General features: G+C 38.4%; 3 protein-coding genes across 11 annotated transcripts in view; 2 read left to right on the forward strand and 1 right to left on the reverse strand.

Moving 5' to 3' along the window:
- Positions 1 to 15,541, forward strand: part of syt1a (synaptotagmin Ia) — a 203,969-nt gene extending 188,428 nt beyond the window's left edge. For all 9 annotated transcript variants that reach the window (XM_067581625.1, XM_067581624.1, XM_067581628.1 and 6 more), the window contains 2 exons: positions 7,252 to 7,385; positions 11,377 to 15,541. In XM_067581625.1, coding sequence (XP_067437726.1) covers positions 7,252 to 7,385; positions 11,377 to 11,583 — 341 coding nt within the window. In that variant the 3' untranslated portion in view covers positions 11,584 to 15,541. The remainder of the gene's footprint in view (positions 1 to 7,251; positions 7,386 to 11,376) is intronic.
- A 2,454-nt stretch (positions 15,542 to 17,995) lies between these two features.
- Positions 17,996 to 23,636, forward strand: cyb5r3 (cytochrome b5 reductase 3). Its single transcript, XM_067582344.1, has 9 exons — positions 17,996 to 18,157; positions 18,453 to 18,578; positions 18,730 to 18,802; positions 18,953 to 19,059; positions 19,149 to 19,278; positions 19,375 to 19,458; positions 20,545 to 20,630; positions 20,783 to 20,882; positions 22,759 to 23,636. Exons 1-9 carry the CDS (start codon positions 18,137 to 18,139, stop codon positions 22,929 to 22,931), a joined length of 900 nt encoding a protein of 299 aa, XP_067438445.1. The 5' UTR covers positions 17,996 to 18,136; the 3' UTR covers positions 22,932 to 23,636.
- Positions 23,637 to 23,813: 177 nt separating this feature from the next.
- The window catches only part of LOC137176206 (liprin-beta-1-like), a 29,913-nt gene continuing 26,640 nt past the window's right edge, over positions 23,814 to 27,086 (reverse strand). Inside the window, exons 23-25 of the mRNA XM_067582343.1 lie at positions 25,804 to 25,962; positions 25,576 to 25,641; positions 23,814 to 25,456 (exon numbers count right to left, since the gene is read on the reverse strand). Coding sequence (XP_067438444.1) covers positions 25,364 to 25,456; positions 25,576 to 25,641; positions 25,804 to 25,962 — 318 coding nt within the window. The 3' untranslated portion in view covers positions 23,814 to 25,363. The remainder of the gene's footprint in view (positions 25,457 to 25,575; positions 25,642 to 25,803; positions 25,963 to 27,086) is intronic.

Genomic DNA, 27,086 nt, shown 5'->3' on the forward strand with positions numbered 1-27,086 from the left:
TTTGACACTACGTGTACTGTATGTCACATTTAATTGGAGCATGTTTTATCTGTGTGCACTGGTCTGTGGGTTTCAGGGTGAATTATTAGCATACAGTAATAGCACACTGCATGTTTCTAATTGCATACAACCAGAATATACTGCAAATTGCAGTTTGAGTTTTGATTTTTGTTAGTAGCAACTGCTTTTCTGCTCTGCGAATGGATTTAAAACTGTAGCAGATGGATGAAATAATGGGCAGGTCTGTAATAACAATAATTAGCCTCCATCCAGGGTGGCTCAGCCAGAGCTAAAGGAGGAGGACAAGTAATTGATGGCCTGGGATCAGCCTTCTCCTCTATTGTCATCCTGTTTACCATGCCTAATTATGGCTCACAGAGAAAGATGTGGGTATTATCATTAACCAATGTATAATCAGAAATAATTCTTTTGATTGGCTCCTCATGAAGCATCCCCCCCAAAAAATCTACCTCCGTGCTGTGTCTCATACAAAATCAGACTTTTGAAATCATAGTTTTGAGAGAACAGTTTACTTTTGGTGCTCCTCAGGATTGCTGCTACTTAAGTGCGGTGATGCACCGAGCACCATGCTCTTTAGCTGTCGTCTCAAAATAATCCCAGGCTGATTATAGATAAGTAACTCCTGCTTCAAACGGTTCAACAGCAACGTATGGTTACAATACAGTACATATCAATTTTGTGGAGTTGTAGGCAATCAGATTTAAAAGCGTCTTGAAACTCTGGTGGGTGGTGCATTTTACAGTTTTACAGAACAGACTAAAGACTACAAAGTGAATTATAAAAGCCAGTAGTTGCAGCAGCAGGCAAAGACAACTGTGAGTCAGCAACTGTTTCAACCTCCCACAGATGTAGCGTGTTATTTTGTGCTATGGGGCAGTCTGTTTAAAGTGGTGCATTTTAAGTAGTTCAAGCTTCTCTATAGTGTGTCTCTGGTATGGTGCACCATCAAAGGTGAACCTTTTGAGTCTGACGCCTGGGCCACATCGCCTACCTTTACCCGTGTGCGACATCTACCTCGTTGAACTGCTGCGGCTCGCAAGTGCCTGGAAGTGACTTAGAAAGGGGACATGCGGGTTTACAGAGGTAGTGGCAGCAGAAGTGTTTTGTCCCTTTGTACCTCTGAAGATGTCCCAGAGGGCTGTGAGGCGGCACATAACCAGGTAATGACCCACAGTGGGGGAGGTTATCAAAGCACACAGGCACTGTGTCGGCGGTAGCCGCGCTGCTCCGACCTGATGCTCCCGCTCACCATCAAGCCTCTTGGCTGAAGGGTTTATTTGTTTTGTTCCTCTGGCTGGTCAGACTGAGAGGTTTTCTCCCAGTCAGCAAGGAAACTGAGAAACTGAGAAATTCTTTGAGATGATCAACAGGCCCCGAAAGAAGCAAGTAATTTGAAAGTGATTAGAGAATGCAAATTTTTTTTGTCAGTGTCTAAACCTCTTAAAAAATATTCTTCAATCCATACAAATTCAAAATATGTGATAATTAGAAGCACATGAGTTACAGAGAGATGTAGACAATTAAGATTCATTTGGTGCTAACAAGACTGTAACACAATATCACAAAGATCCCCCTCTGATTTTGTGATGGTGGATTATGGAGGTTTGTGCCTCTGAGAAGAGTTTCATTGTAAACGCTTGTGTTTGTTTGGCATGTGTGTGATTCACCGCTGAGTTAAGTGTGTAAAACCAAACCGACAGTCACCCCTGGCTGCGCCCACCATGGCAAATCCAAAATGATGGGAGGAAAGCTAAGATGACAGCCAGGCTATATTTAACCCTGCTTGTATTGGTGTTCATTTGGCCCAACTCTGCCAGCAGCCACACTTGAACACCAAAATGTTTGAGGAAGATCCAAATTCTGTGTTTGGTGTTGAATGTCTGTACACATAATACAGTATTGTAGCCCCAACTGTGACAGGCACTATACTCACAAAAATAATCCAAATGACTCACAGCTGGCAATCATTCACGGCTTCAAATACAAACTGTACGTAACCACATTAATATTAGACAGCTTTAGTGGCTCTACTTAACTCTGCAGCTGATTTGGCTGAGAGCTCATCACTTATCCAGAAACCCAGTTCTAGCCTCCTTGGGGAAATGTATGGACCACTGATAGTGCATCGCCTCATAAAACCATGGCCAAGATCCAGGACTCAGATGAGTAACCCTCAGGATAGCGAAGGCAAGCCTCTGTGCTGTACACATATGTGGGAAGCGCTCTTGCATTCGGAGCTTTGCCATTCATCCATAAAATGGGAGAGATTACATCCGTCTGGGATGAGACGGTAAAATGGGCCGGATATGAGGTACGGCGAGCCTCCCAAAACTCAATAATGCCAAACTCTCATCTGCTGGCCAGAAAGATAAGGGGTGTCTGGATAGCAGTGATGTGGCGCCACAGGTGTGTTTCCTTTTTTCTCCCTTTCAGCCTGAGAAAGGGTTATCTTGCGTAATCCCATTCAGCTGTATTGTGTTTAATCAGACACAGTTACCAATATAAGAGGATACATGACATGCACTATACATATTATAGCCTTATTTCAACATAGTCCTATGGTGCTTTATGCAATGATAGATGTCATTACAGCATAATGTTAGCAGCTCTTGTCTTGCTCTTTATTGGATTTAGAGAATAACCCCAGCCAGTGTTACATGTTAACGTTCAACGGTTTGTCCTCCTAAAAACATTCATTTTACAGTTTTCTAACTAACTAGCTCTGCATTGCAATACAAGAACAATACTGCTCCTTTATTATCATGTCCTCTACATGGATCATCAACCTGTCACATGTAACTTTAGCCTCAGGCTTTAAGCTCAATATGGAATATGTGTATAGCCATCAAGTGCATAATTAAGACCCTTTTACAACATCCTCATTTTAATACAAGTCACATGGAAACATTACTGTCTGTTATGCTTTTAATTCATTTTAGTTCCTATCTCTTGCATCTGTCTTATTATGGGTATTTTCATGTTGTGTGAAGTGCATTGTATTGTATCTTTTTGTAAAAATTCTGCTATATAAAGGTTTATTTTTACCATTATTATGAAAAACAGACCTTAATACGATGTTAACATTAGCTGAAGCTCATCAAATCTGCCAAGGAAAGGCTGAAAAATCAACAATCACCAGCTGGAAATAATAAGGCTGCTTTTGTCCACATCTGTCTGAAATCAAGGAGCCGTTGTTTCAAAAATTACTGAGAATTTCGAGTAGTAAATCTGCCTCAGTTATCATTGTAAACTACATATTGTAGATGCAGGGCGAGGATGGAAATCTTGAAAGGTGTAGCATGATGGGGAGCTTAGCAAACAATTCCCAGAAGATGCATCTGTATCAACATAATTTCCCAGAATTTGTTTTTGACTTTCTCCAGACCTCCCTGAGCTTGACGAGACAGAGTCTGTACGAGGTATATTTGGAATAAGTAGAGAAAGAAATGAGGAGTTCGTATGAGCAATCACAGCCACCCGTGGCTAATCAAATGAAAAAATCCCTGCAGAAACTTCACACATACAGATAACCCAAAGGAGGGGAATATGACAGGAAACGGCAAGTGATTTCTGGGAGTTCAGTGCAGAAACAACACTGCACTGAGTACAGAGAATATTTTATGACAGAAAATTCCACAAAATAACACTTAAAAGTTAGGTTTAGTCCCAAACTTTAAGATTTGTGGTATACATTTTGAACATGATACTGATTTGATGGATACAATCAGTATATAAAAGGCTCACACTGCTGTTTGAAACATGCTTGACAAGGCTGCAGAATTTCCTAATTTAGATCCTGTTGGACGTATTCATTTCCTACACAAAGTCACAACACACACTCACAACCCTCATTCACTGTTTCTATCATCCCAACACTCTAGCTCCTCTCAGCAGAGAGAGTAATAATGGACACCCACTCCATTAGGAGCCTGTTACCTTTTCATGTCTCTGTCATCTATTTATTCGGCTGCTTTTCCCCCCCTTTCTCTGTTTGTGTGGTTTTCTGTCTATATTCAGCTGCCCTGAATGAGCTCGCCAGTCTGCAATCAGGTCCTTATCCCCCTAAATTGGATAAAAGATTAAGGGAGCTAAGCTTGTTCAGTGTTTGCTATTGCTAGAAATCCCACAATATTCCCGCTAAAAACAGAGATTTTTTTCAGTGCAGAAAAAAAAATGAAGCATTATAAAGACTTTGTGCATATGGGATCCAGAGATAAATCCAGATTATCAGAGCAAGCGATGTTTCAACAATTAATTATAAGCTCTGATTCTATGATTCAAAGTCTTACTCTTTATTCATGCCAATGCACAACTCTGAGGTTCAGTAGTTAGGGGGGGGGTATTGTTAACCTCAGGCAACTGACTACCTCATTAGCATCAGTGAGATTATTATGGTTATTTGTTTTTGTCTTTCTCAAGCAATGTGTTGTCCTAAATGATAAATAACACAAAGTGGTTTTCATCAATTTTTTTTCCATAGTTTGTCGTCTTCATGATTGTGAGCTGATACCAGAGATCATTAAGCATCATTATGCACATGTTGAACCAGAATTTTCAACAATCTGTTCGACATTTTTCACACAGCGAACTATGGCCTGCGTTTTAAGTGTTACTTCATTTCCTGTCTAATTCATTTAAAATTAAAGCAGTTTGTTTCTGCTGTTTTGGATAGTTCCCCCATATTAATGTTATACAGATTTTCCCAACAAGTATCTAACCAATGTTGATTTAAGTGATGATAACCAAACACCCCTAAAAATGTACTATGTGATGGGTGTGGATGGTTCCTGTATGTCATGTGTTAATGTTTTATGTTTTAATGTGGACCCCAGGAAGAATAGTTACTACCTTAGTAGCAGCTAATGGGAATCCGAATAATCGAATGTCAGTAATCAAGTTTATGTCACAGTGATACATTCTGAAGTCTTTGCCGTGCATTTGCACACATAAACAGCAGATTAGACAACTGGTTGAGTGTATACATGCATGGCCAAGAAATCTCCATTACTAACCTGATTACAGAAACCATGTTTGCGTATACATGACATTTAAAAAAAAAAAAATCACATTACTGCAGAAAGCCGACTGCATGTACACTTACTGATTGGCTTCACCACTCAGCCATGGTGGTTGCTTTTTGTGTGTTTTATGGGTTACAGGAGTTACAACAAGTTTATGGTACCTTAGTAATAATAAATAGATGCGCATCATGTTGATTTATCTTCCATAACATACGTACTTGATTGTATCGTCATTGATCACATAATAATTTTCTGACTTTCCACCCGGCTGCAGCAACAGACCATATTAAGTGAGGAAAAATGTGAAGGAACAAGAAGGGTATACATTTTCTTTGAACCACATTAGTTATTCAGTCATTATTCATCCTCTGAATCCTTTTTTGTTTGCAATTGAAAGTTGCAATGGAACTCATTACATTCTCGAACTCCCTATATGTTGGACTAATTAAATTCTCTTTGGATGTGCATATTAACAGCCTCACCTCATCCTTTTAATAGCTCAATTACAAGCCAAAAAACATGGCATTTGTTTCCCAATTTAAAAAGGCAATTGCTGTCTGCCCTCTTGTCAGTTTTCCCTCTAAGTCCAAACTAAGACACCGACTCTCCTCTCCTCCAATTTAGTTGTGAGGCCAATTTGGAGAATGCAAACAAATCAGGAGGAGTAGCGTTGTAATCGAAAGCGATGGGTGGTGTGCTGTTTTCAGACACACACTCTACCTGATTGCCAGAGAGTGGATGAGGATGGACGGAGCAAACCACTTGGGTTCCACTTGAGATGGCATTCGGACAGATGAAAATGAGGCTCTTGAATGAGGAAGGTTAACTGAGTGATGTAAACACACAGGACCGGGCCTGGCGCCAAGATGAAGTGAGTGAGGGGGCTATTAAAAATTGTGAGGGGGCAGTCGTTTTCATGAAAGAAAATTAATTGATTTAACCATGCAATGGCCTAAGAAAGGCTAAATAACAACAACATAAGGCTGCTGTTTCGAAATAAAAGAATACATTTATTAATCAGAGCACTCACATAAGAACGTAGCTGTGGACCCCTTCTGACCGTGCTTGTTATGGAAAAGGCCGCCACCGGAGTAACGTCTTCTGCAGCTGGTGGAGCTAGCTCAGTCTTGGCTAACTTGGTCTCGGCTAGCTCAATCTCGGTGATATCATTGCTACTGCTGGGGCTACTGGCCTTGGCTGAGATCTCTACCGTGTTTTGTTTTTTCTTACAAAACTACCCTCTGATATCCATCCTGAACTGCGTTTTATGGCTAAGCAAACAAGCAGGGTAACGCACAGGCGATACGTTAACATTAACATTAGTTAAACTACCAGTAAACAAGCTAGCCAGCGCTGTCCATGGTTCTGAAACAACAGCTTAGCAATAGTTGCATGTATCTTGGCCAATCATTTTTTTGTTTTTGCTATTTTTCTATAGATACATAAAGCTTAAACAGAGAGGGCATAAATACAACTGAGGGGGCAAAGTATTCTTAAGACCCCTTGTGGCACCGGGCCCACACAGGACTCTCATGGTCATGTTTCATAATCAAACCTAATTCTTGCTTTGGTATTAATCTAGTGATGTCAGTACTAGAGGTTTGACGGTTTGTTTGGAGCTTTTCTAATCGGTATTCATTCATTTTAAATGGATCAAAACACTCTGCAGATCCCCTCAGCTCTAGAAAGCATTTGACCATCTTTCTGCTCATTGTTTTGAGTTTACAGCCTGAAACTTTACTGTTTTGGGTCACTCTCACCGCTCTCATCAGCATTATTTTGCGACCTGGTCGCTGAGTGGTTACAGCACATGCCACATGGACACAACATCCCTGATTCGACTCCGGCTGGGGACTATTGTTGCATGTCATGCCCTTCTCTCTTTGTTTCCTGTCTGCCTCTCAACTATCAATTGTCCAATAAAGGCAAAAATGCCCAAGAATCATATCTAAAAAAAACTGAAGAAGGGATTAGTCTTCAAATGAATGCTGTTGCTCTGTATGTAACAATCTGCTTGATGCATAAATAGGTAACTGTTTGCTAACACAACTTGCTAAGGTGATATTATCTCAGTGTTTGCAGCTTGTTCAAGCCATAAAAATCCATTAATGCAGGTTTAAGGATAGGCAAATGAGGGAAAAGAAAGTATTTAAATCTTTGTAAAAAAGAAAAAAATTGTAGAATCATGTCTCTTACTTTTTCTTTGCAGATCCATATGTGAAGATCCACCTGATGCAAAACGGCAAGAGGCTGAAGAAGAAGAAGACGACAATCAAGAAGAACACCCTCAACCCTTACTACAATGAGTCCTTTAGCTTTGAAGTCCCATTTGAACAAATCCAGGTACATTTTCATCCATGTACAGAACCTGAGAGTTTGCAAAATATCCGGCAGTGTGTGCTACACTGTCGGGACAAATTGTACTGCAAGAACCAGCAAAGATTTAGTTGCATATAAGCAATTGATAAGTGGGAGCTCATTTACCAAATAATCAGTTTAGAGGCTTTTCATCATGACAGTATAATCAAAGTCAGTTTGAATCAGCGTCGGTTTCGCAATTTGACTGGCCAGTTGCTCTGCGGATGTGATTCTCTGCACTGTTATTGCCTGAAGCGTGTATCACAATGCTGTTTGTGACATGTTTTACAATGATTATGATAAAGAACACACAGCAGCATCTATAGCTTTAGCTTTGTTTCAAGACAAAGAAGAAGCAAAGGTCCTTTTTTGAGAACATTGTGAGGGAAAAGATGAAAAATGCACTGTTGCAGTAGGGAATAGCAATGAACAACATTATCTCCTCAGGCAAGACAGTAATTGAGTCAAATTGATTAAGCCTGTCACAGCTCACAAATCACGGGTTTGGGTCCACGAGCCTCAGATTCTATTTAAACTGTGTTGATCCCAATCAACCCTGTCCAAATCAAGCCCTTGCTTAATAGTGCTGGTACCAGTATGTTGGCTAAATTTGCATTTCTCATCTTACCACCAAGAGCAAGGCTGATCATTAAATAATTACTAGTGCCACTGATTGAATCATAAACTTCTCATTGATTAGGTGTACTGAACTCTCACACAAGCTGTGAGAACATTTTGCGAGTTAAAAATGTACTTTAAGGACTTAATTTGACTGTGACCAATCAGTCAAACACCAACTAAGCCAGTTAGTAGTTACAACTGTTTAAACTTCACCAGTGGCAGCTCTTTAGGCCTCTGGCTGCATTATATTTGATTTTACATTAAGACACTTAAGGCTGTGGTGATTTTTAATTGCGGTCTTACTCCCGCAGTTAATATCTGTGTCAAGTGTTTTAGGAAAAACAAATACAGTTTAATTTGTCAATCAATTTCTCAGGAAGAATTTTTTTCCAAGTCATGTTAACATCAACAACAAAGAGAGCTGCAAATTAACTGCTTTTATCAGCAGAAGCAGAATGTCTGATTTGAGTTAAACTTGACCTTGGGACATTTTGAGTAATTAATCTTAAGATTTTAATTGTCTCAGAGAATGTGTGGGAATCACAAACAATGCTTTTAATTGGTCTATCTCATTACACTAACAGAAGGACTGTTATTGACTGAGGTAGATCCACATCTTCCTCAGCTCGCACAAAATTAGCTTTACAGCACTCAGTGATACTGTTTAGATTAATTTGTTTTCGTCTATGGGCTTTAATGTATTCATTTTGTTTTGCAATAATGATACATGTAAACTTTCTCCACATTTTTGAGTGTCTCGTATATGACTTAGAGAGTAACGTAACGCTGTGCTTTTGTGGTTGAAAGTTCCTCTTCCACCTGTTACCACACCCAACAACAGTAATGGGTGTGGTTGAGAAATGTGATTTGTTGCACCTGTAACCACACCTAACAATAATGTCACAGGGCTCTGTAGTGCACTTGTACTGTACATCACTGCAACAACGGTCAGCAAAAACAAGATTATTGAAGCTTGAAATGCATACAAAAAGTAGGTAAGGCTAGTTTATTTATATAGCACTTTTAAGTACTGTAAAAAAGAAAAGATACATGTAAGACATTACAGCATGAGACATTAAACAATGAAGCAAATTAAAAAAACATTTTAGGTAAAATTAAGAAACATTTTTAAAGAAATTTAAAACCGTAAAATCAGAGAAATACATGGAAGGGGTTCAGGATTTAAGCCTAAAGTTATTAATGATGAGAGTTTAAGACTCAAAATGAATGTGCAGTAAGAAAACGTAATGAATTTGATTTTTAAGAGCCTGATTTTAAATGCAGTCAGGGCAAGCCTAGCTAACTTGTTCATTTATTTAGTACATTTTTTCCCTGTTTTGATTTCAATCTGAAAATGTAAAAGGTATATTTTAAAGGAATAGTTTTTGCAAATGAAGCTCATTTGCTTTCTTTACAAGAGTCAAAGATTGATAATAATCTCATGACTGTGTATTCAGTACAGAGCTGCAGTCAGGGCATGGTTAGCCTAGCTTAGCATAAAAACTAGAAGCAGGAGGAAACAGCTAACCTAGCATTGTCCAAAGTGAAAAAATGGTCCACCAACACCTCTGAAGATCACTATTTAACACATTGGGGAGTTATGTGCTGGAACTGTTTATTGTATTTGCGAGTAACAGTTGTGTTCAGCATCCCAGAGTCCTGTCGTAACAGTGAGGTTGCCAGAATTTGTTCTGCCAAAATTTGCTCTATAGCCAAACAGACAACACAGAAGTACTAACTGGATGAATGAGTCGTTGCTTGTGGCATGAGATTGATGTCAGTCTTTTTAATCTCATTCGTAAAAAGAAAGCATATAAACATATTTCCCAGAGTGTTGAGCTATTCCTTTAATTATTATTATCAGCAATTTGATTATTATTGGGGTATAGAAGTGACAAAACATTATTGTCTGGCCATTAACAAAAAGGGTCTGCCGCTGTCAAAAAAAGCCTTGTTTCATTGAGCAATTTGAAGGTGAACTGTACCTTTTAAAACCAACTGACCCCAACTGGCCATCTGGGAGCCGTATTCAGTATTTCATTACATAGAGTATTAGGCATGCTCTTTTAGGACAGTGGCTCTGTGCTCATGCAGGTGGCGATAGCCCCGTCTCAGTGTGCCAGTGGATCGAAACTTAATCAGGGCTCTTTGTGCACTAATTCATATTCTCTGCCAGAGATTGATGTCCAGGTCACTCCTCTTTTGCAGTGTCCCTTTGAATAAACACATGGCGAGGCCGAGTCTAAGACCTCTGAGTAATAAAACATTCTGCCGTATTTGGCTCTGACTGTAACTGAGGCCTGGTCTGGAATGTCAGTTACTGTTAATCAACATTAATTTCTGAAGGAACGCTTCATTCTCTTCATTAATGTACCACTTCAAGTAATAATCAGAAACAGTTTCATATAGCTTAATATTCCAAAATGCATACATTTTTTCTGTATTTATTTTATTGTGGCCTTTGAATATGTTGTTTTAACCACTCAGCATCTTTCTCAGGAAAATTTTCAGCTGCACAAACCTTGATGCTTTTTACAATTCCAGTTTGTTTGGAATAAATATAAGGTTCAATGTTCAGTTTCATTGTCACTATACAATACAGGATATGCAGTTCTAGCTCCCTCCATGCTACACACACAGAAAATGTATTGAAATAATATTAAAATATTTTAAATTAAAATAGAATAAAAAAATAAAATTGGCAATAAAATAGAACAAAGTATTAGTAGTAAAAAGGGTGAACTACATCATATCGACAAGTTATAAACAATTACATATATGCATACAAAGAAACGGCTCAACTGACAAGAAGAAAACGAACACCCACTGGAACTCACTTAAATTGGATTTAAGAGCAGAGACACATTTGCTTGACTGTATGAAAAAAAAAACATTTCACTATGATGCATTTGATTCTAACTGTTAATGTGTGTAGGGGACCTTACAAATAATGCTGTTAGAACATCTACCTCCCTTTTCTTTATTTCTTTGGAGGTCTTGGTACAAATCTAGTAGTAAATAATGATAAATAAGTATAACTAATTGATCATTTATAGAGCATTTTCTTAACAAAGGTTATGAAGTGCTTTAAACCAGAAAATAGAAATAAAAGACAACATCAACATGATAAAATACAGATTAAAAAAATACTTTTCATAACAATGACTGGGGAAAAATTGGTACAATTTTGGGAAGTCAAGGGCACTATCTCTACTAAATAGATATTACTGTTTGACTGAAGCAAACAAGGAGAGATAAAGGAGGTAGAGGAGATGAACATTAGCCATCTTTATGCTGACGACACCTTGCTTTACTTTTACATCTCCTCTCTTCTCCCACTCTTCCCTTTTCACAGAAAGTGCAAGTTGTTATAACTGTTCTGGACTATGACAAGATCGGCAAGAACGATGCCATCGGCAAGGTCTTTGTGGGCCTCAACAGCTCGGGGACGGAGCTGCGCCACTGGTCCGACATGCTGGCCAACCCCAGGAGACCCATCGCCCAGTGGCATGTGCTAAAGCCCGAGGAGGAGGTGGACGCTCAGCTCTCCACCAAGAAATAGACAGGGCCCTTTCAGCACCTGCCTTGTAGTACTCTTTAGCCAGTATGTGTAAATACCTCAGTGATATATGGGTCCATCCATGTAAACCCCCCTCTTTACCCCACCTCCCAGCCCCTCCCAGCTTTACCGCTCCTAATTTCACAAACAATCCCAATTGTTCAAACTTCCTGCGTTCATTTCCATCCTCTGCTTTTTTTTCTATCAGGGTCCTACTTTTCTCGCTTTTTTTCTTTATTTTTTTGTCTCTGATTCAGCAGTTGTTTTTTTTTCATCGCCACACCCCGACCAAATGCCCCCTTCTTTTAAGCAATATGATCTGTATAGATAGCGCATGACTGAAAGAATTTATTGTACCACAGTTGTATATATAAGTATGCAGACAAAAATGATTTCTAGTTTATGTGTTTGTATGTTGTTACCCGTTTCCTAATCTGTGTATATCTTGATGTTTTTAATAAGATGTTCTATTTTAAATTATGTAAATGCAGATATAGAGGAAAGCCAATATTATATATCCCAGGATTTAAAAATTCTACCTTATTACCTTATTGCATTCCAGAAAAAAAGTAATTCCAACCTACAAGATGCTAGTGGAAATATATTCACATTGTAAAGGACAATGTCTGGCTTTAAGTTCAGCAAAGCATCATCACAGAAAAGACAAACAGATGAATATATACACACAAAACTCCAAAATACAAGGCCATTAACTACTATGGTTCTGTGGGGAAAATTATGCTGCTGGAAATTATACAAGCACATGATTTCTTACAACTTTTTGTACTTATTTCTCAATCAGAGGACCTATATTTAGCTTGATGCACACTGTTATCAGAAACAATAGTCAATGCGAACCAGTTAGCATTTCATCTCTCCATGTTTTGCAGTTTCTTCTAAGTGAAATAGGTCCTCATTTTAAAGGCCATCGTTCACTTCTTCTAGCTTATTTTTGTTTTTTGTTTTTTTCCAAAAATGGAAAATATTGCCTCCAATAAAAAAAGACTTATTTCTTAACCCTTCAGAAACAGACCCCTTGTGAAAAAGCACCAAGCTGTAGCCATTGTGTCCTTAAGCTTGTTTAACAATATTTTGTTAATCACTTTCTTTGAACAGCCTTGTCATTGTTGGAGGTATTATCGCATTTAGGCCGGGGTCCGATCTTTGAGAGGGAGTTAAAAAAAAAAAAAAAGAATCGCGACTCTGGTTTTAAGAGGACTATTTTTTAGAGCAATTCAATGAACGTCTTGACTATTTTTAGTAAACTGCATGATTTTTTTTACAATCTTTACTAAAGGCTGGGACGGGGGGAGATCTACTGACACCAGGGGCTGTCTCTTCTGATACGATCCCCTTGCCTTCAATCAGAGGAGAGGAAGAAAAAAAAAAATCAAGAGTAATGTTTAAACTTTGGGTCAATGTATGACTATATTGACAGAGGTGAAGCAAGTTTCTAAACACTGCCATTTTCAGGGAGGTGACTTGTGTAGAGGCCCTCTCTTTCATGCACACTCCCACTTGCTAGTGGTTGTAGCTTTGGTTTATTGGGAACAATGTCTTTGGCTGCAATGGTGCCCTAAATCGCAGTCTTTGCTTTGCGTTGCCTTCTCACAGTGACAATAGAGCTAGCCATGTTTTACTGCCAATTTTAACATTTATGTGGCTGCTGTTTTGCACTGGATGTCTTTAAACTAGCTTGTTGACTTCTTTACAACCATTGTTTTGGAGGATTGTTGGCTGGCTTTATTCCAGGACACCTGCAGGGGGAGCCAGAAATACGCCTGCTCCATCGGCTTAATTAAAAAAGAAAGCAATGATGACAAATCACGTTTCAGCCAACAGCAACTACATCAGTTTTGTTTTATTGTTGGCACAGGACTACACCAAGAGAATGCGAAACAACCGTAAAAGTTAATGGTCTGCGTAGGCTATTAGTCCATCATGTCCTTTACTACGGGTCCAATTAGGAAAGGAATAAGTTTTAATCCATGAAAACCATGAAGTCTCTTATCTTGGAGGAACCTCTTGCATATACTCGATGCTAGCTTCAGGAGGACTTTCTAAATGTTTTCAATGTTATTGTGTAGTTGATAGCACTATTATGAAAAAGCTACTTGTCATTCCATAGGAGTCTCCGAGGACTGCTTTGTGTATCACTGTGACTGCCGTGTGTGCTTAGAGATGTAGACTTATCAGTAGGTAGCGAAACCAGTTTGTTCTGTAGTGATGTCGTAGCGTTTAATGCCATTTTCCCTTCTACACGCAGAGAGAGAGAGAGAGAGAGAAAGAGAGCGAGAGAGCGTGACGTTGCCCGACTGCACGCGGCCAAAAAAAAAAAATAAGGCGGAAAGAGGTTTTATCTGAGCACGAGCGGGTTGCTTCACACAGCATTTTGTTGAGCACTGTGCAATACTTGTATGTTCATCCCATGGTGTTAACGTGGGTGGCGTTGCCCGAGGAAAAGGATTCTAACTCTAGAGGTGGATTCTAGTCCAGAGAGATGTTTCTCCTTTCCAGTGAAATGGTTAGGACACAGCACACGTAGATTCAGCGTATAGGTTGGAGCTTGACACCACTTGTTGACCTCTGTTTAGGGTTCCCTCCCTTTTCGCAGGTTCGTTTTTCTTCTTGCACACAGTTCCAGCATCAGAAGTTTCAGGGAGTTAATACCAAACGAGATTCTACATTTAAATAACCCCCTTAAAATGCCATGTATATATTTACATAATCGTGTCAAAAATGTATATCTAGAATAAATATAAAGTGACATGAATATGATTATTCAGCTGCAAATATCATGTTATAATATCTATCATCCATAATACTATATCTCATCATCATTTCATTTTCATTCTGGAGTTTTTTTTATTTGTTAACTGCTCTGTTGATTAAGAACCCTTTTATATTTGAGATGAAAACTTTGAATGTACAGTATGGACTGTGTTGGTGTAGATTACTTTAACCGTGAGATTAGATGTACTTTGCACTTTTTGTTGTAAAAAAAAGAAAAAAAAGTCATTTTGTTTATATTTTTTCAACTATTATGAATTTATTTCATAACCCTTTGGGGTAAAAACCTCCCCTGTCCGATAGCATTCCAAAATCATTGAATATACTTTAATACAGCTGCATTCCTGATCACTATTCAACCAGGGGATTCTTTTATTTGACATGTTTTACATATGTAGATTAACGAGTACAGCTTCAGATTTAAATGAGGAAACAAAAGGATTAAAGTACAAGGTAAAGGGTCTGCAAAAATGGCCCGAGCAATTAAATATTCATGCAAATAGGTTGTACTAACGGAATTATCCGATCAAAGCTGAAAGAAAATCAAACAGAATTACGACAGAAGTAACACGTTCAAAACGTTATCAGGGAATTGGGTAATGGGCAGCATTGCAGAACCCATCAGATTGCGAGGTGTGTTGAAAAACTACAAAGCAAAAGCCATTACCTGCACTGCATCGCAATGCTCCTCTTATTACGATTTCCTACCAAAGTATGCATGCATAATCAAATCCCAAATTCTCCTCGTGTAAGATACATTATCAAGCTCTCTGTGTGACAAGGAAGTCAAGATTCTCTCCAGTGACACCGACGAAAAGCCACACTGACCTTTCAAAAACAAAGCTGTGTAAAGTATTAGAATCTGATGCTGTAGAAAGATCCTAGTTGCCTTTGTGTATATCAACTGCCTGCTTGAGTATTTTGTGTGTGGAAATTTTCTCTGTAATCTTGTAGAACTGTTTGGGGTGTTTTTTCCTGCCATATCGCTCGCAGTGACGGCGAGCCGCTGACAGTTATATTTGCTGTGTATACCTTCATTTTTGACGAGGTGTTTTACAGTTTTGTTTCACTTTGTGTAGTGATTCACTCTGTGGAGTTTTCTGACTGTTGTTATATAACTTCATATACACAAATGATCAATAAAAATGTTTTATTTCCTGTTGATACAGAACCTTATCATGTCATATTTTCCTTTTAGTAGCAAAAGATTCTGTCAGTGCCTCTTAATATCAAGCTTTTAATAACAAAAACAACCTTCACTACTACAACTACAGTGTTGGCATTGACTTGCAGAAGAAGTATGAATCACTGCTCTTAAGAGAAGTGTCTCCATGCGTTACTTGCATGACAAATTCCAGTTTTAATGATGATGTTTGTTTCTAAACACTTTGAATTGGCTTTGAGTCATCCAAACCAGCCTGTTAAATAGGTCACTACTGCCATCTAAAGGATGTAAAGGAGCATAACACAGAAGATCAGCACAACAATGAAAAAAAGAAAATGGATTATGTTTTTCCATTTTGCCCAGGGCACTGATCAATTTCTATTAGTGAATATTCACTGATGTCTATGAGAGCCAGAAAACAAGAATTTGTCCTCCCACCAAATGTATGATGTCAATCAATGTGAAGCCCAGCCGAAAATGGATTTGATGATGAGAGCACCCCGGGGATGTAGATTTATAGATTCTAGGCTGCTACTACGGAATGAAGCTCATTTAAGAGTTCAGGCTCAAACTTCTCATCAGTCAAGAATGTCGATGAATTTTCTTAGTGGTCAGTGACACATTTATACAATCTAGCCTAAACCCTTAACATCTGGGCTTCATTAATTTCCCCTTAAAATAGCTTAAAAATCTTCTTATTTGACATTATTTCACAATATATATATATATATATATTTATTCTTTGTCAGCTTGTTGCATCTCTTCAGTGCAGGTATATAATGTTTACAGTGACTGAAAATTTTAAACCAAAGACTCAAAATATTCTAGATGTCTTGTGCATCATTTTATTAGATTAGATTCAATTTTATTGTCATTGCACAGAGTACACGTATTTATTGAAACAATGAAATGCAGTTTAGCATCTAACCAGAAGTGCAGAAGAAGCAGTAAAGTGCAGTGCAGTGTAATGTACGTATGTATAATATATAATAAGAATAAACAGTAAGGGTAGGTATGAATATGCTGAAATACATAAAGTATTAACACTATTAACAGAATGAGCAGCATGATCAGAGTGATATGAATATGCTAAGATAGCCTATATACAGTGTGAACACTAGTAACAGTATGAAATGTAAATGCTAGGAAATGCAGCATAAACAGTTTGAGGTATGGTAAGAACATGATGTACACACTGATCTCATGTAAACACTATAGGCAGTAGTATAAATATGAAAATTTTATGCACATTTCCCCAAAATTTTGCCTGACATATTTAGTATCTTTGGACATCCACTAGAATTGAAATAAGTTCTGTGGGTTTGAACAAAGTTTGACTGCACACCATGGGTTTATACCAACTGTCCTGCTAGTGGGGTGGTGGTGATGGGAATAAAGAAATTAAACAGAGAATAAAATATGTCTAGAATAGCTTGTCAATCAAAAGTTTTGTAGCCTTTGAAAATCAGGTATTTCATGTTTGACATAGTAAACTTTAATTAAGGACAAAGAGGCACTCATAGTCTATTTTGTGCAGTGTGCTGTGATGTCATTTAATTAGTCATTTTAATTTTCTGTGGAAAAAGTTGAGCAACAAATGATATTATTGAGTACGGGTAGAAATTTCTGGCAAGACTTCACCTACTTCGAACGCTCACGTGGAAAAGGAAAGAACGACTTCATAATGAAAGTTGTTCTCCACACCACAAGATAAATTTTATTAACCTCTGGGACAGTGTTGTGTCACTGCAAAAGAAGACGTACGAGAAGTAAAGATGCATAGTAGAGATTAGGAACCTGAAGAACTAGATACAATAGATTAGTGACCTTAAAAACTAGGTACAATATGAAGTATGAAAAATAAGAATGAATTAATACAGTATACATAAACAATAAGTACAATTTGGCTTGAATGCACCTCATGTTGTGGTTTTAATGGCTTCTGCTGAGTACTCTGCAGACCATCGGTGCTGTTTCTGTGTTCTTGCACTGAAATAATCAAAGCTAGGATCCATTTCAGCTAAAGTGTGACCAAAGCAATGCTCATATGTTGCCCATGATTAATACTGATCTATTGCCTGGCCTCATTAAACTCCCAATGCACTTGTTTCTATGCTATCTATCAATCATAGACTTTTATTGTAGGAAGTATTTCTATATTTGATTGTATTTATCGAAGACTTGTATACTGAAAATCCAGAAACTGCCATGCGGAAGTGACGTTAGCGTGTCAAGTAGCCGCTATTAGACCGGAAGTTGTGGCAAATGTATCTAATACTCAATAATATGTAACTTTAAAACAACATAAAGACCGCATTATGAAAGATTTTTTTTTAATTACTCGGTAAATAATACAATCATAATTATATTGATTGTTGTAACAGACTTTATAGGTGTTATTAGTGAAAAAACAGACGAATTATTTTCCAAATCAAGGTTTTTATTTTCAAGCACAGACCGGATGTGTATATTAGCTGTAGCTAGCTTGACTGGCTTACATGACAGTTCGTACTACTGTCACTGGTAGTTGCAGCCAACTCGTCTGGTGCTGTTTTCTGGTGCATTGACAAACAGTTTCGCAGTTGGCTGAACGGACTGAAAATGTTGTCCTACATCATTGGCGTAAGTACACTTTAATGAAAAGTAGCCAGACTCGTCTTAAATCAGCTTATTCCTTTTGCGTTAGCCACGGCTAACATTAGCTACCGTTTAGTTTTCCCCAGCCAAGGGGTGTGGGGAGCTGGACGGGCCTGACCATATGTACTAGCCAAGCTATGACTCATTTCTCCTTGTTTGGGTTACACATGAAATGGCTTGACTTTAGTGAGTCAACGCCCTGCGGAGGTCTCAAACAATTGTTAGCTAATGCTAGCACGGCGGTCTTGACTCAGTCTGTCGCTTCTGATCTTTATCGCAGCTGATCCGAGGCGGCTTTGACAGCATCATCAACCTCATCTTCAGACTTCTCTTCTCAAAGAGGAGGCCTGCAATCACCTTACAGGACCCCAACATCAAGTATGCACTGCGGTTGATAGACAAACAGGTAACAAATCTGAATGTTTTCTTACAAACATTGAACTCTACACATTTACAAACGCAGCAGACGCGTTCAAGGAACGCCACTGTTCTGTTTGTTTTTGTCGTGCATGTTCACTGCAGCTTCCTTTTCTAAGAAACTGTTTCTGCTTGATTAGATCGTCAGCCATGATACAAGGAGGTTCCGCTTTGCTTTGCCGTCCCCTGAACACATCCTTGGTCTTCCTATTGGTTAGTATGTGCACTCAAATCATGTGTTTGTATATTCAAAATATGAAAACTAATGGACATAGTTGCTGTTAGTGATAATCAAGCTTGATAAGGAGCTGTTGACACCCTGTTATTCCCAAATGCAAAGAATACATCTGTTTTCATTCCCAGGGCAGCATATCTATTTGTCTGCAAAGATAGACGGAAAGCTGGTCGTCCGTCCGTACACGCCGGTGTCCAGTGATGATGACAAAGGCTGTGTGGATTTGGTGGTGAAGGTGCTGTCATCAAAGAAAAGTTATTGCTGTTCAGTTTAGAGGTTTCATTCTGTTTTTCTAAGCCAGTTTCCCTGTTGTCCCCCTTACAGATTTACTTCAAAGATGTCAACCCTAAATTCCCAGAGGGTGGGAAGATGAGTCAGTACTTGGAGAGCCTCAAGATCAACGACACTATTGACTTCAGAGGACCCAGTGGCCTTCTGGTCTACAAAGGCAAAGGTGAGCATCAAATCATATGTAGATGAACAGATGTTTGTAGCAAGTGAATCAGATGAGACACGTATGATGCTGTAACTTTCAACTTTCCCTCTGCAGGAGTATTCGCTATTCAACCAGATAAAAAGTCACCAGCTGAGACGAAAACAGCCAAACATTTGGGCATGATTGCTGGAGGGACAGGTAAGAGATACTTTTCACCCAGGAAATTGATAGGCAGAGACATCTCTCCTTGTGATCAGTTTAGTTGGTGGATGACGGCCTGAACAATAATCACATTCATTAAATATAAAGGATATTGCTGTGTGAAATAGCACTTCTGCCTTTTTTCGCAGGAAGTTATTGTTAGTTTTTTCTCAAAAATGCATATGTGTATATATATATATATATATTTTTTTTTTTTTTTTTTGATGATGGTCTGTATTTTAGGCAAGCTGCAGGAAACCCTAAAAATTAGCTCCAGCTCAGTTTTCATGTTTGGATTTGGATTATTATTCCAAAACACATTACGAAATACTTAAAAAATGCTTGGACTGCCGACGTCTGATGTAACTTTATATGCTGTCGTCCTGGCCAGGATTCTGACCTCAATTGGACTTTAAAAAAAAAAAAGGCTAAATAAATATTGCTGAATCATTCTTCAACTTGCAAAACCAACGTTTTCATACCAGCTTATGTTTGTTTTAACAGTTGTGTTCTAAGTTTGATTTCCCAATGCATTAGTGCAATGCTTTTAAGCTGCAAACATTTCCCATTTGTCAGATTTTTACATCAGTACATGAATGCAGAGATGCAAAAGTATGCAGACACCCAAACACTGCACCCATGTCTCGTTCCAAAACGATGCGCATTAATCTGCTGCTATAAAAGCCTCCTCTCTTCTTCTGGGAAGCCTCTCCATAAGATTTTGGATCCTGGCTGCAGGGATTTTCTCCTATTCAGCAGCAAGAGCATTAGTGAGGACGTGACTGATGTTGTCTGATAAGGCTTGGCTCACAGCTCAAGTCCCCAGACGGGGCTTTATGCAGGCCAGTCAAGTTCTTAAACACTAAACTAAGTGTTGCCACAAAGTTGGCAGAACTTTACTGTCTAAAATATCATTGATGTAGCATCAAGATTCTCTTAAAGTGGAAATACTAATAAGGGCCACATACTTTTGACTATGTAGTGAAAATTATTTAAATTCTTTGTCTGAAAGTCTGAATATTAGTATATAACTTAACAAAACAATGCACCTCATTCTTTTTCTTGGGATCTGTTTTCTTGCAGGGATCACTCCCATGCTGCAGCTCATCACAGCCATAATGAAGGATCCACAGGACCAGACAATGTGCCACCTGTTGTTTGCTAACCAGGTGTGTTTCAGTAACCAAGGGTCACATGATGCACTTTTGTTATTAATGTTATCTGCCTCCTTATATAATATGAAGGAATTGATTGTAACAAACAGGAAACTGGCTTAACTGTTTCATGCAGTAGTTTAAAACCAAACACCTTTTTCTTCCAGACAGAGAAAGACATCCTGCTGAGACCAGAGTTGGAAGAGATTCAGGTCAATAATCCAGACCGGTTCAAGTTGTGGTTCACCCTGGACAGAGCACCTGACAGTAAGTTCTGGGGGTGTCAAAATGAGCCTTCAATTTCGACCTTGAAATCAAAAGCAGGATTGGCAATTGTCCCTGTATTTTTTTTCTTTCCACTCTCGCTTACTTCCAAAAAAAAAAAAAAATTTCAAAAACAACAGTGTAGCTTATAAATAGCCTGCAGCTGCATTACTTTTCGAGACACCATGGCCACTGCCACAGTTGGAGATGATGGAGAAAGAACAGAACTGGAAAATCCTCTTGCTTCACCGATGTCACTGTTGTGGCAACATTTTGCCTTCCCCGTGATTTATGTAAACAATGAATGTGTCGTTGACAGAAAAATTACAGTTTGTAGGCGAGCCTACGCTACATGCTTCAGGAAAGTTGGAAATGTATCGACAGTTTTGAATTTCCCAGATTAACAAGTCATAAGCAAAATGTTAAAACACAACCGACGCCTCTTTCCAATCGTAGTAAGGTAGAAAACAAGCTACAACCCAATTTTCACCAAAACGAGCTGGACTAATAACATTGGTCTCACATTGGTGTACAGCCAGCTGTGAGGTGAGTGCACAGGAACCGTCTAAAAAGTGCAACACGACTAAAACTTAAACTTAGTCTCCTCACCTGTGAGGAAACTCAAGCTGTTGTTGTAAAGGACCCTTCTGCCATCTAGTGGCTCTTCTTTTTGTTTTTCTGTTTGATAGTTTGTTACCTCTTGATTGGTGAAATAAGTTATTGTTGTTACATTTTAAATAATTATTTCAATTTGACCATATGGCCTTAGTGTGATACATTCCAAAAAATATATGGCAGTTATATCACACGTGATACCATGTGGCCTTTCTTTTTAAGGAAGAATTTGAAAATGGTTTAATGCCTTGACAGTTGTCAGATTGAGCGTCTATCAACACGTTTGGTGGCACTTTACAGATCCCTTACATTCAGGACATTTTTAAAATTACTGTGTAACCGTTGATTCTGAGGACATTTATTTGAAAGGGTTACGCAATATGGTAATATGGTGGTAAAGGAGAAATGCACTCACAGTTCTTAAGAAACAGTCTAATATGCTAATATTTAGTTTGACACACAAAACTACACACTGAAAACTGAGCATTTTCTGTCAGTTAAGGAATTGTCAAGAGTCTAATTTATTATTAAGAATTTTTGCAAATTTACAACCCAAATATGTGTGCACTTACTAAATGAACCACAACACCAAATTGCACCACTCTTCCTGTAAAATGACCTAAAAATTAACAGTTACATACTTTCAAATTACACAGAAGAGCAATATAAAATTTAGAGCTGCAACAATTAGTCGATTAATCAATTAGTTGCCAACTATTAAATTAATCAGCAATTATTTTGATCCTTTTAATTGTTTTAAGTAATTCAAATTCTCTGTTTCAGCTCCTCAAATATGAATATTTTCTGTTTTCTTTTGTCTTCTATGACAGTTAACTGTATATCTTTGGGTTGTTGACATCAACTTTGGGTCTGGGAAACGGTGATTGATTTTTCACCATTTTCTGACAATTTATGGATCAAACAACTAATCAATTAATTGAGAAAATAATAAACTGATTGATTGATAATGAAAATAATCATTAGTTTCAGCCTTATTAAAATTAAGGGACCTGTAAAATAAAGAGTTGCCAATAATGTCAATACTATGACACTCTTGGCTGCAGTACATCATTGTCACCAGTAGGTGTCACTAGTGAACAGTGTGTTAAATGAGGCCTGAAGTAAGTCTAATAAATCTGTTAATCAGTGTTTCATACAGTCTTGTTCTGCCAACACTCACAGCAGCTTACAGAGGTCATTATAAACATAAACCTTCTTAGACTGAGTTGTATTTAAACTTGTGTGTCTTCTCTGCGTGTTTCAGACTGGGAGTACAGCCAAGGTTTCATCAATGAAGACATGGTGAGCGAACACCTGCCACCTCCCAGTGAAGACACCCTCATCGTCATGTGTGGACCTCCACCAATGATCCAGTTCGCCTGCAACCCTAATCTGGACAAAGTCGGCCATTCCAACAGCCGCAGGTTCACCTTCTAGACGTCCATCCACACCGGTTAATTCAGGTTTGGCCATTGAAGGGTATCCAGTTATCATTTTCTCTACCCTGAAAGCATTAAAGCACTCATATAGTACAGTTGCAGTGGGTATTGCACTATATATGCTATATTTATGCCATGATATTCATCATGCAACAGAATCACAGCACGGACCAATTCATGTAAGTCGTAGGTGTCATGGAAGGGCAGGAAATTGTGAATATTTGAGTGTGTTTGGGACTGAAGATGAGGATGCAGAGAAGGATTGTTCAGATGTAAGTTTTCAGATGGTTTTGTTGTAAATGAGGATGTGATTCTAAACCTGTTGCAAACCAAAACCTGCTGCGGCCTCTGTGGTTTCAACATAACAGGAAGTTGAGGTTTACTGGCTTTTTTCTGAGTGCCTTAACACTTGCAAAAATTTTTTTTTTTTTTTTTATGCACTGTTAAGAGAATTGTGAGCACTTACTTCATTTATACAGAATTGTATTAATTATTCCATTATGGCTTTCGACAATGTGTTACCTGCTGTTCATCTGTTAAGCAGTGTCAAAATTGTCACGTCAAAGGTGTCAATAATTAGCAAAAACATGTTCTCAGTTGTTTGTTGAACGTGATGTGGTTACTTATGCGATGTCTTTGCTTTAAGTCTGGCAACAGCTGCTACTTGTGTTTGGATATGCAACATAAAATCAATTGCTACTGATTTATTGATGCTTCAATTATTTAATTATCTTGTGTTATGATGGAGCTACAGGACTCTGTCAAACCTATAAATCATCCTCATCTACAAGTGTTTGATTATAATGGTGTCGTAGTATTTTCCTCGGCTGTTTAAAAGGAGATGCTACTGAGAGTAAAGACAATTTTTCAAAAGAGAAAATGCTTTTTCTAATTTTTATTACCAAAAAATTTAAAAACAACAGAATAAAACCATAATTGGTATGAATGACAATATAGATTTGGATAATTCCTTCCAAAAAAACGACGACTTTGGTTTCCATGTTTACTTTCAATCATGCTGTTTCTTTTAAGTAATGGTTCCAGCATTTTGGGAAATGATATTTATTCACTCTTCATGCCAAAAGATTGATACCACCTCCATGTCTGCGTGTTAAGTACAGTGCTGGAAGCAGGAGGTGCTTAACATAGCATCAAGACTGGAAACAGGGAAACAGCTAGTCTGGATCTGTCCAAACTAGGATAAAAAAAATCTGCCTACAAACTACTCTAAAGTTCACCAGTTAACATGTTATATTTTGTTCGCTTAATCCACACAAAAAACAAAAAGGTGTGGTTTTAGGGGGAGTTACATGTTGTAACAATGTATTGGTGAACTGTATCTGGATTAAATGAACAAGATAAAACATGTTAATTTCTGGTAGGTGTATTTTTGAACACTGGAACTCCTGTTTCCAGTGTTTATGCTGAGCTAATATAATCGCCTCCAGCTTTATATTTAAAAGGCACAGACATGAAGGTAGTGTCTTCTCATCTAACTCTCAGTAAATGGCTGGATAAGTGTATTCACATAATGTCAAACCATTTCTCTACGGGATCAGGTGAGCCAAATTACAAAAAAAATATTTTCTCAGTTCCTCCAGTATCTAGCCAAACTGTTTTGATTTTATTTGCTCAGGTTTTCAGATATTCACTTGATTGACTTCCAATACAGTGGATGTGAATGGAATTTTGTTTGTGGTGCGCAGCTTCGAAAAATTCAACTTCAACAGCAATCTCCCTTTTCAGAAACAATGTCCTTGTTACTCTGAATACTCTGCAGAAGACACACCATGTGTTTCTGTAATTTACTAAAGATATGAGCACCACAAATACATTTCATTCATCTCCGTTGTATTAGAGCAGAACTCTTAGACTTGGGATAAATCCTTAAAACCCGGCCAAGCAACTTAAAATTATCTGCATGGCTCAAAACAAGGAGAGAAAGTGAGAAAATGTTTTCTGTTATTTCAGTGAACTCACCCCTTACAATAATATGAAGCAAATGAACGTACCACAAAACGAAAAATGAATGAATCTGACTGCAGCCGTGGACATGAAAACCGTTCAGTGCTACACTCAAAGAGCAGTAATACAGCTGAGGATAAGTCCTTAAAATAAGGGGGAGGAAAAAACAAAGTATGCTCACCTCACTGATTACTGAAAACACAAATGCTTGAATAATAAAATAAATGCAGAAAGAGGTACACTGATGGAATAAAATCTCGCATTTCCAGGTCATGCATTATAGTTTGGCTTCAATAAATATATATGTTGATGGAGGCTATGGCTGTGCTTGATGATGAGAATACTGGAAAAGCAGCGGTCTCACATGTTTACTGTAAAAGTTGGTGGGAGGTGGAGCGATTGGCACAGTTTGTTCTTTTTTCACAAAGCCGGGTGAGAACAGTGACACGGAGCTCGGTGTCTCAATCAGATGTTGGAGTTGGCGTCGGTTTCTGCAACGTGAACCTCTGGAGGGCAGACGGAGACCTCCTGGAAAAGCTCATCTTCCTTCAGCATGCTCTGAAACACAAAAAAGGACCACCGAAGAGTTTTATAAATGGCTCAAGGTTTGTACAGTGTTCGTCAATCTTTTACACAGCATAAATGAACAAATCCTTTTCGTTAGGACAGTCTCTCACCGTCAGATTGTTGATTCCCTCAGAAAATGCTCCTATCTGTCTAACAGTCCCTTCAGAGTCTTCCATCTGACAAAATATAAAAACAGAGGATCAAACATGAGCGATAACTCAAGTACAAAGTAAAGAAATTCATTCAAAATGCTTTAATCATTGTTTGAATTGAAGATGAAAGAAGCTAAACACCGTCCAGACACCACCTGACTGGTTTAGTACCAGTGGGGGTCTTACCTGTTCCAGGTGGTCAAAGTTTTCCTCGTAAATCCGGACACCCCTCTGGAAGCTGCTGCTTTTGGGCATTTCCACATTCAAGGGGCAAACGTACTCCTCGCTGTCATCATGGCGTTTTTTCCTGAGAGTGCTGAAGCCGCCAAATGACAGCCGTCTTGGCTGAAGGAGGGAAAGAAAAGAAAGAATTATTTGATGAAATACATGTTTTTGAATCTCAGTACTTATAAGGAAGCTGCTGATGTTCAGCATTTTGCACCAAGTGGAGCTGAAGCTACAAAATTCATTGTTGCAGCAATTTTTCAGGAAGAAACATTAAACATTCCCCACTTCCTGCTTCTCAATGGATGCACTTCTTTGTAATATATGATGGTAAATTGAACTACTTTGCAAGATCTCTTACAAAACAGGTTTCTGAAAAACTCAAGAAACTCAAGAAAAAAAAAAAAAAGACGTGATTGACATGTTTCACTATTTTCTGATATTTTATAGTCAAGTCAATGAGAAGAGGAAGGTCTTCGGCAACAACTTAACAGTTTCTAGGGTCTGAGCAGTTCTTATATGAATAGATAAGCTGTTCAGAGATTTGGGGCGGCCAACACAAAGGCTTGGTTGCCTCTATTTGTGCCTGGATCTCGGAACATCCATCGAAGCATCTGGTTGGTCGACCTCAGTGCTTTAACTGGAGTATGATGATGCAGGAGTTCTGCTAGATAAGATGGTGCCTGCCCATTTAAAACCTTAAAAGCCAGCAATAAAATCTTAAAAATCAATCCTAAAACAGACAGGGAGCCAGTGAAGAGAGGCCAATACTGGTGTTATGTGATCACGCTTTTTTACCATTTAGAAGACGAGCAGCCGACAGCAGAGGATGAAGAGACATCTGATCCACACCCACATCCAAAGAATTACAACAGTCTAACCCAGAGGTAATAAAAGCATGAATAACTCCTTTGAAATCTTTGGGAAGGAGATGATAGGTCTTTACCTTGGCTGAGAGTCTTAACTGAGGAAAGCTAGTTTTGACAACTGACCTAATCTATTTATCAAATTTGAAGGAGCTGTCAAAAATCACACCAGGGTTCTTAACAAAAGCTCTGTTGTGAGAAGCTAAAGGGCCAAAAGTATCATCAGAGTCATCCAACAGGTCAGGTCGTCCAAACATAACTATCTCCGTCTTATTTTCATTAAGATTGAGAAAATTTAAATCCATCCAAGTTTTGATATCTTTTAAAGAGTTCAGCAAAGGCTGCATCGAATCTTTTTGTTTTTATAGTCAGATAGAT

Source organism: Thunnus thynnus, chromosome 23 (genome assembly GCF_963924715.1).
Source record: "Thunnus thynnus chromosome 23, fThuThy2.1, whole genome shotgun sequence".
Lineage (NCBI taxonomy): Eukaryota > Metazoa > Chordata > Actinopteri > Scombriformes > Scombridae > Thunnus > Thunnus thynnus.